This window comes from Oncorhynchus keta, chromosome 2 (genome assembly GCF_023373465.1).
Source record: "Oncorhynchus keta strain PuntledgeMale-10-30-2019 chromosome 2, Oket_V2, whole genome shotgun sequence".
NCBI classification, from domain to species: Eukaryota; Metazoa; Chordata; class Actinopteri; order Salmoniformes; family Salmonidae; genus Oncorhynchus; species Oncorhynchus keta.
Genome location: NC_068422.1, coordinates 7,805,362 through 7,819,937, shown reverse-complemented (window position 1 = coordinate 7,819,937; position 14,576 = coordinate 7,805,362). Strand labels below are relative to the sequence as shown.

At 41.9% G+C, this 14,576-nt stretch overlaps 1 protein-coding gene across 1 annotated transcript in view; it reads right to left on the bottom strand.

Moving 5' to 3' along the window:
* The window catches only part of LOC118373431 (collagen alpha-1(I) chain-like), a 34,519-nt gene extending 20,816 nt beyond the window's left edge, over positions 1-13,703 (bottom strand). Inside the window, exons 1-16 of the mRNA XM_052471353.1 lie at positions 13,478-13,703; positions 11,705-11,908; positions 10,962-10,993; positions 9,847-9,882; positions 8,690-8,785; positions 6,265-6,336; positions 5,589-5,633; positions 5,104-5,157; positions 4,759-4,812; positions 2,814-2,867; positions 1,600-1,653; positions 1,287-1,340; positions 1,156-1,200; positions 743-796; positions 334-378; positions 160-213 (exon numbers count right to left, since the gene is read on the bottom strand). Coding sequence (XP_052327313.1) covers positions 160-213; positions 334-378; positions 743-796; positions 1,156-1,200; positions 1,287-1,340; positions 1,600-1,653; positions 2,814-2,867; positions 4,759-4,812; positions 5,104-5,157; positions 5,589-5,633; positions 6,265-6,336; positions 8,690-8,785; positions 9,847-9,882; positions 10,962-10,993; positions 11,705-11,908; positions 13,478-13,559 — 1,035 coding nt within the window. The 5' untranslated portion in view covers positions 13,560-13,703. The remainder of the gene's footprint in view (positions 1-159; positions 214-333; positions 379-742; positions 797-1,155; positions 1,201-1,286; positions 1,341-1,599; positions 1,654-2,813; positions 2,868-4,758; positions 4,813-5,103; positions 5,158-5,588; positions 5,634-6,264; positions 6,337-8,689; positions 8,786-9,846; positions 9,883-10,961; positions 10,994-11,704; positions 11,909-13,477) is intronic.
* Positions 13,704-14,576: the final 873 nt, after the last annotated feature.

Below are 14,576 nucleotides of genomic sequence, written 5' to 3'. Positions count from 1 at the left end.
ACTTGTTCACTTCCCTTCATGGATTTGAGTGGAAAGGACTGGAGTAAGAAATCTGAGTGAAACTGGCTCTATCCAATGCTATCCAATTGAGAGAACATTTGGAAGCAACATGTGGATTAGGTTTAGGGGTAGGGGTTTGGGTGGGGGGCTATGACATACCTTAGCTCCAGCGCCTCCGGGGAATCCAGGGGAACCAGATGGGCCAGTGGGTCCCTGAAGAGATCAAATAAACATTATTTAGCTAACATAGTCAGGACTAACACATGGCACTGAGTGGTGTACTCTGACTTGCTACGACAGGTAGGATTAGTCACCAGTAATAAAGATACTTACAGGGGATCCAGCAGGACCAGAGTTACCATCATTACCACGGCCACCCTAGAGGAAGAGGGTATTACACTGTTATGACAATTCTTTAACAAGTATTCCTAAAGCCAGAAATGGGCATGAACATCTGTAGGGGTACTGCAGCAAAACTTTATACTATATGACAACAAGTCACTGACTTTTCTGTGTCATTCTAGATAATGTTTGCGGTATTGCTGCTATTTAGTAAAAATACATGTTTTGTCATACCCGTGGTATATGGTCTGATATACCACAGCTGTCAGCCAAACAGCATTCAGGGCTCAAACTACCCAGTTTATAATTACAATCAATTAATAAATTAAATCAACCAACCAATCAACCAATCAATCAATCTCTCAAACGAACAGTGAAGGTTGTGCTGTGCAGTACTTACAGAAGGGCCAGCGGGTCCGGGGCGGCCTCTCTCACCAGGAAGACCACGAGCACCCTAGGAAGAGGAAGAGTGGAAGGGAGCAAAGGGAGGAAGCAGAGGGACAAAGAGAGGGATGAAGAGAGGAAGGAAGCAGAGGGAGGAAGGGAGGGAGGAAGAGAGGGAGGAAATAGAGGGAGGAAGAGAGGGAGGAATCAGAGGGAGGAAGGGAGGGAGGAAGAGAGGGAGGAAACAGGGAGGAAGAGAGGGATGAAGCAGAGAGAGGAAGAGAGGAAGAGAAGGAGGAAGAGAGGGAGGAAGAGAGGCAGGAAGATAGGGAGGAAGCAGAAGGACGAAGAGAGGGAAAGAGATATGTTTATTGAGACGAGAGCATTACTCAAATCAAAGTGTATTTGTCATATGCACAGGATACTCACCATAGCACCGGGGTTACCGCTGGATCCAGGGGAACCACCCTCTCCCTGTGGTCAGGGGGAACAGATGAGTTCTCCAGAACAGACAACGATAGACGTACATTATGATATATATCATTAGATTGACCGCTAACCTTAGGGCCGGCTGGGCCACCGTCTCCCTTGGCACCATCCATTCCATTGAAACCCTGAGAAGGAAATCAAAGAGCATGTTTTAGGTTAGGTAACATTCTGTATGATTAGGAGTTTAATGTAGGAATGTAGTAGTGTCATGGCTGTCATATAATCGTGGGAGTAGGGTGAAGTTGCCCCTAGTAGCTGTTCTTGGATCAGTTATACATTTGCAATACCAATGGTTAGGGATAGGATTTCGGGAGCCAGCTGATCCTAGATCTGTACCTAGGGGAAACTTCACAGCATCCTAATGTCACTCCTCCTATTACTCACTCTGTGTCCCTTAATGCCGGGGAGGCCAGGAGTTCCAGGGGTTCCACGGGCACCCTGTAGGGCAGAAAAAGGAATGTTGTGAACTGGTCTTCATAACAGACATGAACAATACCGTTTTCATTCTTCATGTAATGTATGTCTTTCAGTGCTGAAACTAACTTGATTTGGATTAGTGGTTATTTACTTTAATGTACTTATACTAGAATGGTTCTAATTCAACTTTAAATCCCACCCTGTAGATATTCTGCTTTAAATCCCACCCTGTAGATACTCTGCTTTAAATCCCACCCTGTAGATACTCTACTTTAAATCTCACCCTGTAGACACTACTTTAAATCCTACCCTGTAGACACTCTACTTTAAATCCCACCCTGTATATACTCTACTTTAAATCCCACCCTGTAGATACTCTACTTTAAATCCCACCCTGTAGATACTCTACATTAATTCTCACTCTGTAGATACTCTACTTTAAATCCCACCCTGTAGATACTCTACATTAATTCTCACTCTGTAGATACTCTACTTTAAATCCCACCCTGTAGATACTCTACATTAATTCTCACTCTGTAGATACTCTACTTTAAATCCCACCCTGTAGATACTCTACTTTAAATCCCACCCTGTAGATACTCTACTTTAAATCCCACCCTGTAGGTACTCTACTTTAAATCCCACCCTGTAGATACTCTACTTTAAATCCCACCCTGTAGATACTCTACATTAAATCTCACTCTGTAGATACTCTACTTTAAATCCCACCCTGTAGATACTCTACTTTAAATCCCACCCTGTAGGTACTCTACTTTAAATCCCACCCTGTAGATACTCTACTTTAAATCCCACCCTGTAGATACTCTACTTTAAATCCCACCCTGTAGATACTCTACTTTAAATCCCACCCTGTAGGTACTCTACTTTAAATCCCACCCTGTAGATACTCTACTTTAAATCCCACCCTGTAGATACTCTACTTTAAATCCCACCCTGTAGATACTCTACATTAAATCTCACTCTGTAGATACTCTACTGATATTTGGCCTGCATCCCAAATAGCACCCTATTTACGATATAGTGCACTACTTTTGACCAGAGCCCTGTGGGCAATACATAGGGAAAAGGAAGCCATTTGGAATGCATACTTGGTATCAGAGCCAGGTCTGTTTGGATAGGAGCATCTGACCCTTGATCTATGGGGTTAGAGGGCCACTCACCTGAGGGCCGGCGGAACCACGCTCACCGGGACGACCAGACCTGCCAGGCTCACCCTGCAGAGGAGAGAGGAGAGCGAGGTTGATGGAGAGACAGAGAGGTCCTCTCACTGTGAACAATGCGGTGGCAAACAGTGACAATAACGTGGCATACAAAAATGCATAAAAACGTGATGAAAAAATAGCAAATATCATAATTAAATTACATAGTACCAGTCAAAAGTTTGGACACAACTACTCATTCAGAGATTTTCTTATTTTTTAAAATATTTTCTAGATTGTTGAATAATAGTGAATATATCACAACTATGAAATAACATATATGGAATCATGTAGTAACCAAAAAGTGTTAAACAAATCAAAATATATTTAATATTTTAGATTCTTCAAAAATGTGATGACAGCTTTTCACACTTTTGGCAATCTCTCAACCAGCTTCATGAGGTAGTCACCTGGAATGGATTTCAATTAACAGGTGTGCCTTTTTAAAGGTAAATTTGTGGAATTTGTTTCCTTCTTAAATGCGTTTGAGCCAATCAGTTATGTTGTGACAAGGTAGGGGTGGTATACAGAAGACAGCCCTATTTGGTAAAAGACCAAGTGCATATTATGGCAAGAACAGCTCAAATATGCAAAGAGAAATGACAGTCCATCATTACTTTAAGACATGAAGGTCTGTCAATGCAAAACATTTCAGGAACTTTGAAAGTTTCTTCAAGTGCAATCGCAAAAACCATCACCAAAAACCATCAGAAACTGGCTCTCATGAGGACAGTCACAGGAAAGGAAGACCCAGAGTCACCTCTGCTGCAGAGGATAAGTTAATTAGAGTTACCAGCCTCAGAAATTGCAGCACAAATAAATGCTTCACAGAGTTCAAGAAACAGACCCATCTCAACATCAACTGTTCAAAGAAGACTGCATGAATCAGGCCTTCATGGCCGAATTGCTGCAAAGAAACCACTACTAAAGTCCACGAAACATGAGCAATGGACATTAGACCGGTGGAAATCTGTAAATTCTGCAGCGATACGCCATCCCATCTGGTTTGCGCGTAGTGAGATTATCATTTGTTTTTCAACAGGACAATGACCCAACACACCTCTAGACTGTGCAAGGGCTATTTGACCAAGAAGGAGAGTGATGGAGTGCTGCATAAGATGACCTGGCCTCCACATTCACCCGACTTCAACCCAAGTTGATTTGTTTAATACTTTTTTGCTTACTACATGATTCCATACGTGTTATTTCATAGTTTTGATGTCTTCACTATAATTCCTACAATGTAGAAAATAGTAAAAAAATAAAGAAAAACCGTTGAATGAGTAGGTTTGTCCAAACTTTTGACTGGTTATGTATATATTATGAATACAGTATGTATGTAATTATGTAATCATACATGTCAATATGCAGTGGGGGGAAATATTATGGTGTAAGTTGCAAAGGAGGAAAACTAGAGGAAGTCTACATTAAATTCAGTTTACTGTCTTTACTAATGATCATTGTTTCTGAGCTACAGATCTGACAAATGGAATGAGATAGAAGGAAAGTGGAGATCAGATCTGACAAATGGAATGAGATAGAAGGAAAGTGGAGATCAGATCTGACAAATGGAATGAGATAGAAGGAAAGTAGAGATCAGATCTGACAAATGGAATGAGATAGAAGGAAAGTGGAGATCAGATCTGACAAATGGAATGAGATAGAAGGAAAGTGGAGATCAGATCTGACAAATGGAATGAGATAGAAGGAAAGTGGAGATCAGATCTGACTAATGGAATGAGATAGAAGGAAAGTGGAGATCAGATCTGACAAATGGAATGAGATAGAAGGAAAGTGGAGATCAGATCTGACAAATGGAATGAGATAGAAGGAAAGTGGAGATCAGATCTGACAAATGGAATGAGATAGAAGGAAGGAAAGTTGAGATCATGAAAACACAACTTACATTATCTCCGTTCTTGCCTAGGGGGCCCATTGGACCACGTTGACCCATGGGACCCTACAGGGGGAGAAAAAAGCATGAAGGGAGGTGTGTGTGTGTGTGTGTGTGTTGCTCTGTGTCAAAGGTTACTGGGGTATAGTATACATTTATTATGACTGTTATAGATCACAAATGACAGGGCTCACTGAAATATAATATACACACACGTGTGAATAGTCAGTGTGTGTGTGTGTGGGGGGGCATGGGAGGTGGCTACTACAACATGGTCATAGACAGGAAGTGATGCGTTCAGAATGTGTGTCAATTGATATTGATGGGCACAGGAAGTTGCAATGTTTGTATACTCACAGCACCACCAGGCTCACCGGGCTCGCCAGGGGGACCATGATGACCGGGGGGACCCTGGACATGAACACAGATCAGACCATATGACACAGGGTATATAAGCTATAAGACTTATTATTATAACAAATTATGGGACATTTTCCGGAAAGAAATGAATCCTAATCCTGTATGTACTAAAAGGCTTTTTCAAAGGAGATTCTCCATTGAGCATGCTTTTTAGTCCCACACTAGACTTAATCTCCGTCCGGGAAACCGGCCCTATACGACGTACTGTTTTAAGACATAAATATACTACATTGTATACTGTAGAAATGTATGCAGAGTCTCTAAAACAAACTATAGACATGTTATGGTCAGACGGAACATGAGAATGTAGCTGCTATAATAAACACAGTTGCAACTAAATGTTTATTTGTTAAAAAAAAAATTAGATGAGTGAGGTTGGTGTTGTTGACAACACATCAAATGACAAATGAGAGGATACTTACAGTGTTTCCTGGTGGGCCAGCGAGACCACGGGGACCCATTGGCCCCTGTTGGAAACACAACAACCAATGAATCAATGAATCCATTTGCAGCAGTACTTTACCTCCTTTGATTGAGATAAAGTGATTCTGTGAGATATTGTTATCTAAAGGATAAAATAGCTGATGATTATGAGTGATCACTACCAGAGGACTACTGCAAACCTGAAAGCATCGTACTGTTTAAGCACTAGCTTAGTATAAACTCTACTGGGTCGACAGGATCCATGACCTTCTTCAGAAACATCAATACTAATCTGGTCTGCCTGGGTTCTGGCTATGTGATTGCGTAATTCTGACTAATAATTTTGTAAATGTTTGGTAATAGACAATGGTTGGCCATTTGTGAAGACAGTTTTGCATTGCAGCAGTCCACATTATCTGTGTTTCATATAGTTAACATCACTGTTTTGATACTGTCTCTTATCAGGTTTCCTGAAGGGGTTTGTCTCAGCGTGGACCATTTTGGAAAAAAGTGTTTTAATTACTCCTTGTATGCGCTATCCTCTGGGAATACAATGTCCATGTATATATTGCTGTATATGTGTTTTCGCAAATAAATTAAATTCCATTTATCCTGGAAATGTGGCTTCACTCTCCACACTAAACAGCACAGAGGAAGACAAAAAGCAGTTTGTACCATTGGTCCCTGTTGGGCCTGGCCGCCACTGGATTTCTCCTCATAACCGTGGTGCATCTGAGGAGAGAAGTTCTGGAGGAAAGGAAAGAAATTATCAATTTGTTTCTAAAAATAGTTTGCTTTGGATGTTTCTAAGTACATACAACATAGAGATGACAAAACTACAAAATATGTTTATAACTAGTTACAACTGTTAATAACACTGTCTGTAACCCGTGTTAATAACTGGCTACAATTGTTAATAACACTGTCCGTAAGTCACATTTATAATTGGTTATAATTGTTAATAACACTGTCTGTAAGTCACATTGATAATTGGTTATAATTGTTAATAACACTGTCTGTAAGTCACATTGATAATTGGTTATAATTGTTAATAACACTGTCTGTAAGTCACATTGATAATTGGTTATAATTGTTAATAACACTGTCTGTAAGTCACATTGATAATTGGTTATAATTGTTAATAACACTGTCTGTAAGTCACATTGATAATTGGTTATAATTGTTAATAACACTGTCTGTAAGTCACATTGATAATTGGTTATAATTGTTAATAACACTGTCCGTAAGTCACATTTATAATTGGTTATAATTGTTAATAACACTGTCCGTAAGTCACATTTATAATTGGTTATAATTGTTAATAACACTGTCTGTAAGTCGTGTTTACATTTACATTTACATTTAAGTCATTTAGCAGACGCTCTTATCCAGAGCGACTTACAAATTGGTGCATTCACCTTATGACATCCAGTGGAACAGCCACTTTACAATAGTGCATCTAAATCTTTTAAGGGGGGGGGGGGTGAGAAGGATTACTTTATCCTATCCTAGGTATTCCTTAAAGAGGTGGGGTTTCAGGTGTCTCCGGAAGGTGGTGATTGACTCCGCTGTCCTGGCGTCGTGAGGGAGTTTGTTCCACCATTGGGGAGCCAGAGCAGTTTATAACTGCTATAACTGTTAATAACACTATCTGTACTGTAAGTCATGTTTATAATAGATTAGAACTGTTAATAACACTGTCTGTAATTCAAACTCCAAAATGGTACCCAATTCCCTACAAATTACACTACATTTGACCAGGGTTCAGGAGCTACCCTCCTGTAGGTTTTCACTACAACCCTGTTCTTGGAGAGCTACCCTCCTGTAGGTTTTCACTACAACCCTGTTCTTGGAGAGCTACCGTCCTGTAGGGTTTCACTACAACCCTGTTCTTGGAGAGCTACCCTCCTGTAGGTTTTCACTCCAACCCTGTTCATGGAGAGCTACCGTCCTGTAGGGTTTCACTACAACCCTGTTCTTGGATAGCTACCCTCCTGTAGGTTTTCACTCCAACCCTGTTCTTGGAGAGCTACCCTCCTGTAGGTTTTCACTCCAACCCTGTTCATGGAGAGCTACCCTCCTGTAGGTTTTCACTCCAACCCTGTTCTTGGAGAGCTACCCTCCTGTAGGTTTTCACTCCAACCCTGTTCTTGGAGAGCTACCCTCCTGTAGGTTTTCACTCCAACCCTGTTCTTGGAGAGCTACCCTCCTGTAGGTTTTCACTCCAACCCTGTTCATGGAGAGCTACCCTCCTGTAGGGTTTCACTCCAACCCTGTTCATGGAGAGCTACCCTCCTGTAGGGTTTCACTCCAACCCTGTTCATGGAGAGCTACCCTCCTGTAGGTTTTCACTCCAACCCTGTTCATGGAGAGCTACCGTCCTGTAGGGTTTCACTCCAACTCTAATCTAGCAGACCTGATTCTAATAATTAGCTTGTTGATAAGATTAATCAGGTTGGTTTCAACAGGGGTTGGAGCGAAAACCTACAGGAGGGTAGCTCTCCAGGAACAGGGTTGGAGTGAAAACCTACAGGAGGGTAGCTCACCAAAAACAAGCTTGGAGAGCCCTCCTCTACTCTAACTCCTCTCCTCCATAACCCTGCCTTAGATCAGAGAACCAGGGAGCTGTCCACTCACCACTGGTGCTGAAGGGAGCAGGGAACTACTATAAACTCACCACTGGTGTTGAAGGGAGCAGGGAGCTACTGTAAACACGCCACTGGTGCTGAAGGGAGCAGGGAGCTACTGTAAACTCACCACTGGCCCTGAAGGGAGCAGGGAGCTACTGTAAACTCACCACTGGCGCTGAAGGGAGCAGGGGGCTACTGTAAACTCACTACTGGTGCTAAAGGGAGCAGGGGGCTACTTTAAACTCACCACTGGCACTGAAGGGAGCAGGGAACTACTGTAAACTTACCACTGGTGCTGATGGGAGCAGGGGGCTACTGTAAACTCACTGCTCTCTAACTCAGATATCAGTTGATATTTCCTCTCAGGTAAAAAGCATGGATGTAAATAACTCTGGTACAAGACAGGTAGTAACTGGACAATATCCACAGGAAATAGTCAGTGGATATTGTCTTGTCATGAGGTTACTTACTCCACCGCCAAGGCCAGGAGGTCCAGGGGGGCCCGGGGGGCCGGGAAGGCCAGGCTGGCCGTCCATGCCATCGTTACCGGGAACACCCTCAGGACCCTGAAGAGATGGACAGACAGATACACAGACAGCTAGTCAGTAACAGAGACAGATATATTGACAGACAGCTACTCAGTAACAGCTCAGCCTTCAACAACCCATGGCTGAGTTACTTAGATAAATACAGTTCTGTCACAAATTCAGGTCTATCTTCTAATGCACTTCATAAGATAAATTATATTATAATTGGTATAATTGGTATAGACCTAAAAGTGGTGGTTGAAGTGGTGAAGTAGTAAATGCTGTAAATAGAAATTCTGGAATTGTTGATTTTTTCTTTAAAATTTTTAAAATCATTCACACCAGTTGGTTTGCAAGTGCTGATGGTGCCACTCAAAAAGTAGAGGCAGCAGTATGGGCTGCAAACCTACAATGAACAACGATCCATACATTTGACCTGTGTTGCAAAGGTCAACGTTCAAACAAAGGTCATTATGTTTAATATTTGAAAAATCTATATCTGTCAATAGAAACTAATGTCAACCTTTACTTTTACAGACTAAGTTGTAAGTTAAACAGTTACAATAACATTGTACTGTAAAAACTCTACTGCAAATTAGCTTTGCTGTGTTTAATAGCTGTGTTCAATAGGTGTGTTCAATAGGTGTGTTCCATAGGTGTGTTCCATAGGTGTGTTCCATAGGTATGTTCTATAGGTGTGTTCAATAGGTGTATTCATTAGGTGTATTCAATAGGTGTGTAAACTCAGAACCTAATTTCATTGTCTAGTTACTCCATTTGATTCTGTACTGAACAGAAGCAGCAGATAAGCCAAAGACCGTCTCCTGCTCCTCCCCTTTCAAAAATGTCCACCTGTGTTTACAATCCTTTACAGTTCAAATCCCAACCTCCACTTCAAGCACCACTTCTGCAAAGCCATGATTCGTCAGAAGAATCAATGACACAAATCCACCGTACCAGAATATGTTTTTCCTTAGGCCTCTCATGGAACATCTAAACCATGGGACATGTAGCAAGCTATACAATTTACTTATAGAAAATAAACAACTTCAAGTTGAACTTAAGTTAAACTTATGTCCTAAGTTGAACTTGAAACTTACATCATCACCCTTGGGGCCAACTCCTCCCTCTGGTCCCTATGGGAGAACAACAAGAGGAAGAGAATCAGTTGTGCTACAGTGCTCCTTTCACTGCACTCCAATGAGAGAGGTGTAGTCCTGCTGAGGCACCAATGAGAGAGGTGTAGTCCTACTGAGGCACCAAATGAGAGAGGTGTAATCCTACTGAGGCACCAATGAGAGGTGTAGTCCTACTGAGGCACCAATGAGAGAGGTGTAGTCCTACTGAGGCACCAATGAGAGAGGTGTAGTCCTACTGAGGCACTAATGAGAGAGGTGTAGTCCTACGGAGGCACCAGTGCGAGAGGTGTAGTCCTACTGAGGCACCAATGAGAGAAGTTTAGTCCTACTGAGGCACCGATGAGAGAGGTATAGTCCTACTGAGGCACCAATGAGAGGTGAGGTCCTACTGAGGCACCAATGAGAGAGGTGTAGTCCTACTGAGGCACCAATGAGAGAGGTGTAGTCCTACTGAGGCACCAATGAGAGAAGTTTAGTCCTACTGAGGCACCGATGAGAGAGGTATAGTCCTACTGAGGCACCAATGAGAGGTGAGGTCCTACTGAGGCACCAATGAGAGAGGTGTAGTCCTACTGAAGCACCAACGAGAGAGGTGTAGTCCTACTGAGGTAGCAGTATACTTAGCACAAATAAAGGCATTGAACGTTTGTTTGGTGGAGGGTCAAATGGTAAGCCTCGAGCACATTCGAAAGATATCACAGTTTGAATGAACTAAAATTAATAGCATACACCACATATTTCATATTTCAACAATTATTACCCATAATGAACATAATGGGCTCATTTATGATGCCTGTAAGCAGGCCAGAACTGTCATTATTCAATAATATGATAACAATCATGCACCAATGGAGGCTGCAGAGGGAAGGATGGCTCATTTTAGCGGCTGGAACAGAGCTAATGGAATGGCATTAAACCATGTGTTTTATATATTTGATAGCATTCCACTGATTCCGCTCCAGCCATTACCACTAAGCCCGTCCTCCCCAATTAAGGTGCAACCAACCTCCCGTGTCATGCACTAATACATTTTCACCGACATAAATCAATCTTGGGAGTAAAATGTGCATAAATACCTCTGTCTCAGACACTACTGGCCCCTGGGGACCTATGAAATCAATTGAGAGGAAAATATAATATTATTATTACCCCTTATAAACTCATATCAAACATGAACTGTGTCATAGTACTATCCTGTAAAACAATGTTTCTCAATGTACAATAATACTGTGTTGATAATGAATGCATGATGGCTGGATCCCATACAGGAATGTGAAGGCATCACAGGCTTAATCCTGATTAGGCCTATACATGAGGAGATGTGAGTGTAAAATGCACATCCACATCTCCAGCATTTAACAGGGTTAATCCATTGGAGGGAAAAGAAAAGCAATAGTAATATCCAACTGGATGATTTGCTTCTCATCAATAAGGTATCCACAGTCCATTCTAAGTAATGGCCAGCCCAGTCTGGGCAGTGTAGCCTAAGGGCTGCTCAGTTCCTTTTCGGGTTTGTCCCCCTCTGTCTATAACTGGAAACATTGCAGCCAACTGGTGCCACTAGGCGGCGCCAGAAAACTACCACAAATCACAGGTGGGCGGCAGGTAGCCTAGTGGTTAGAGCGTTGGGTCAGTAACCGAAAGGTTGCTAGATCGAATCCCTTAGCTGACAAGGTAAAAATCTGTCATTCTGCCCCTGAACAAGGCAGTTAACCCACTGTACTTAGGCCATCATTGTAAATAAAAATGTGTTCTTAACTGACTTGACTAGTTAAAAAAAGGTTAAAAAATAAATATAAGGTCATCAAAGGTAGGCTACCCTCTGTCTCGGAGTCATCAGGGCAGATAGGACAGCATTCGCCGTCGGGGATGATAGGGTCGGCGCAGTCGGTTGTGTCCTCGCAAATCACTTCATCGCACATAACGGTTCCGCTGTCGCAGACGCAGATCTGGCAGGGTTCAGGTTTCCACACATCCTTATCATTGTACTGTTGGCCGTCCAACGAGCAGCTGCCGAATCCACCTGGGAAGATGGAGTTTTGGAGACGCAAGGTAAGTCACATGGCAAATAAATAAACCAGAAGTGACATCATTTAAAAAGAAGGCCTCCTACTTCTAACGTGTAGGCATAACCCAAACCTCTTTGAATAAAAATGTGACAATGCAGGAAAAACTAGAAAAGAGCAAATCAGTCATGACTGTGAAACTGAAGTCCTGCCGCAGGTACTGTAGACCTAATGTAGGATCCTAGGAGGCCACTCCCAATGAATCGACATAGGCCTAATATTGGCAAGGTCTAGACCTACCAAGATCCCAAAGGCTCAAGGCCCAACTTGAGAATCCTTTAGATATGCATTAGATGTAGGCCTATTTAGAGAATTTTAAAGAAAAAGTAGCCTACTACCCTACTACTCCCTACTACAGGCATAAATGAACAGAATGTCCTATTGTGTTGCACTGGTTGTTGCCTTTGCAGTAGACCAGCATTGGCCAAAGGCCATGGGGGTGTCTAATATGGGAGTTGTAACGTGGTTGGTGAAAATGGGGGAGCCGCCCCCTCGAAACATAAAATGTTTCCAAATGCAATGAAATGCTTTGTGAAATGCATAATTACCAAGGCCAATGTTTGAACTTTGAACTACAAGCGATGCTATAGCCAACATCAGACAGGCCTGTAGGCTCTCTGATTGGGGTTCCGGTGGGTCCCTATACTTGTAATTGTTAATATCTACCACATAGTGGCGCTCCCAGCCTGTACAATGACAATATCTACAGAGCCACATGCCCCTCCCTATATCCAATCTGATCAATTGATGTCTAGACAATTCCATTGAAGACATCATAGTTAAACTATTTTCACTTAATTTGACTCCCTGGTTTAAAGTTATTCTAAAACAAGCAATGGAAACTTCTTATAGCAAATTCCATTTGTGTTTGTTAAATAGGTTACAAACTTTCATTTATACTAGTAGGCCAATGGGGAATAAGGCGTGGCTTTCCTATTGTCTAATCTTTCAGGAACTTTTTCCAGTCCAGGCATAATTCGTTGTTGTTCATCATATAATTCCTAGATTTTGGTGATAGGCCTCAGATGCAAATCAACTTTTGTTCTGAGCTTTTTTTTCAGAAAATATTTCCTCATCGCTTATTTGTATTTAATTTACATCAGCAATATATATATTTTCAAGTGGTTTGTAAATGTTTAGTTAATTCCAAATCCATCTGAACATCATGTCATCATTGCGCATCCAAGCTTTAGCAGCAGCTAGAATTTCCCTTCCCCGAGGACATGGAATAGCGCGTGAACAGCGATGGCAGGAGCGCGCTAAACATGTGTCTGCACGTCAGAGAAACGCTCAGCCATGGAAGCAGAACCATATAAAATCCTTGTTCAATGCATCGAGCTTCGGAGCTCCAAAAGCAATGGTATAAGCTTTTGCTGACAATTTAACCCCATGTTTCCCACAGGGTAGCTAAGCATAATTTGTAACATTCCAAACACAAAAGAAAGGTGCGCAGCATCCTTTTACGCGCTATCCAATTCTTCATGCGAGCGTCCCTGTCCCATAATCTCATATAAAGTGATACTTACTATCGTCCTCTCCTTGACCTCTCGCCAATAGTACTGTTGCGCTCAGCAACAGCGCTAACCGAATATCCACAAAGCTGAACATGTCTAAATATTAGACATGTAGACTCTTTGCGGCAAGGGGAATCCTGGTTTTACTCCTCAGACTCCAAACATAAAACGTAGAGTCCGGTTCTTTGTTACTCCAATCCAGACCCTGACAGAACCACCCTACTGCCCAAACAAATGAGTAAACTGGGCTTTTATATGCCACACTTTTGGGGAGGTCCTGGGAGCAGAAGATAACTTGTACATGTTCAAGTGAAAGGAGTCCCTCCTTCACAGTTCAGGGGGGAAGGGCGGCATTTAAAACATGTCAAACAAGTTCACATTTCGGTTAAAACGTGGACATTCAAACACCGGGGCTGTCATCTTCCGACTCTATGGATATTTTTGGCGTATTCAAACGAACTATTTTCAATCCTACTTAAATCTTGATAGTAGCCTATTCAACTTGAGGCAACTTGTCAGGAACGTTTTTAAATCAACATTGTGGAACATGCAATCAAGTGATTCATTATTTCAATTGCGTTGTAAGCTAAGTATTTTATTCTACGTGGAATAGTAACAGCTGGGTTTAGGTTGTGCAATTTCAGATGATGCTGTTGCATGTGGATGTTTTCCAGCAGACACCTTCGTGTCATGGAATATCAGAATGCAAGGATCTGAATAATTATCTGATCCTGACAGATCATGAAAATATCTTCAGAAATTAAGCTTTGATTGACGTTTACGCACAATTTTACACACATATGTTAACTGTTTACACATAGAGATGCAACTTAAGGCTGGCCAAGGGAGCCTACAGTTGATACATTTCTTACGGGGTCTCGTGTCGTTTTATTGATTGATAGCAATGATAGCCATAATGGTTTCATTATTGGGTCCTACAGATGGATGCTCTCACAATAGTTTGGAAATGATAATTGGAAACGTGGCATGAAGTGGCCCACTTATGAATGAAGACGACATAACATTGTGCTAAAATAGTTTTGATGTAATGAGCTCTGAACAGATATGTGCCATGAGTTTATAGTTGTTGAGATGATTTTGAAATTCATGT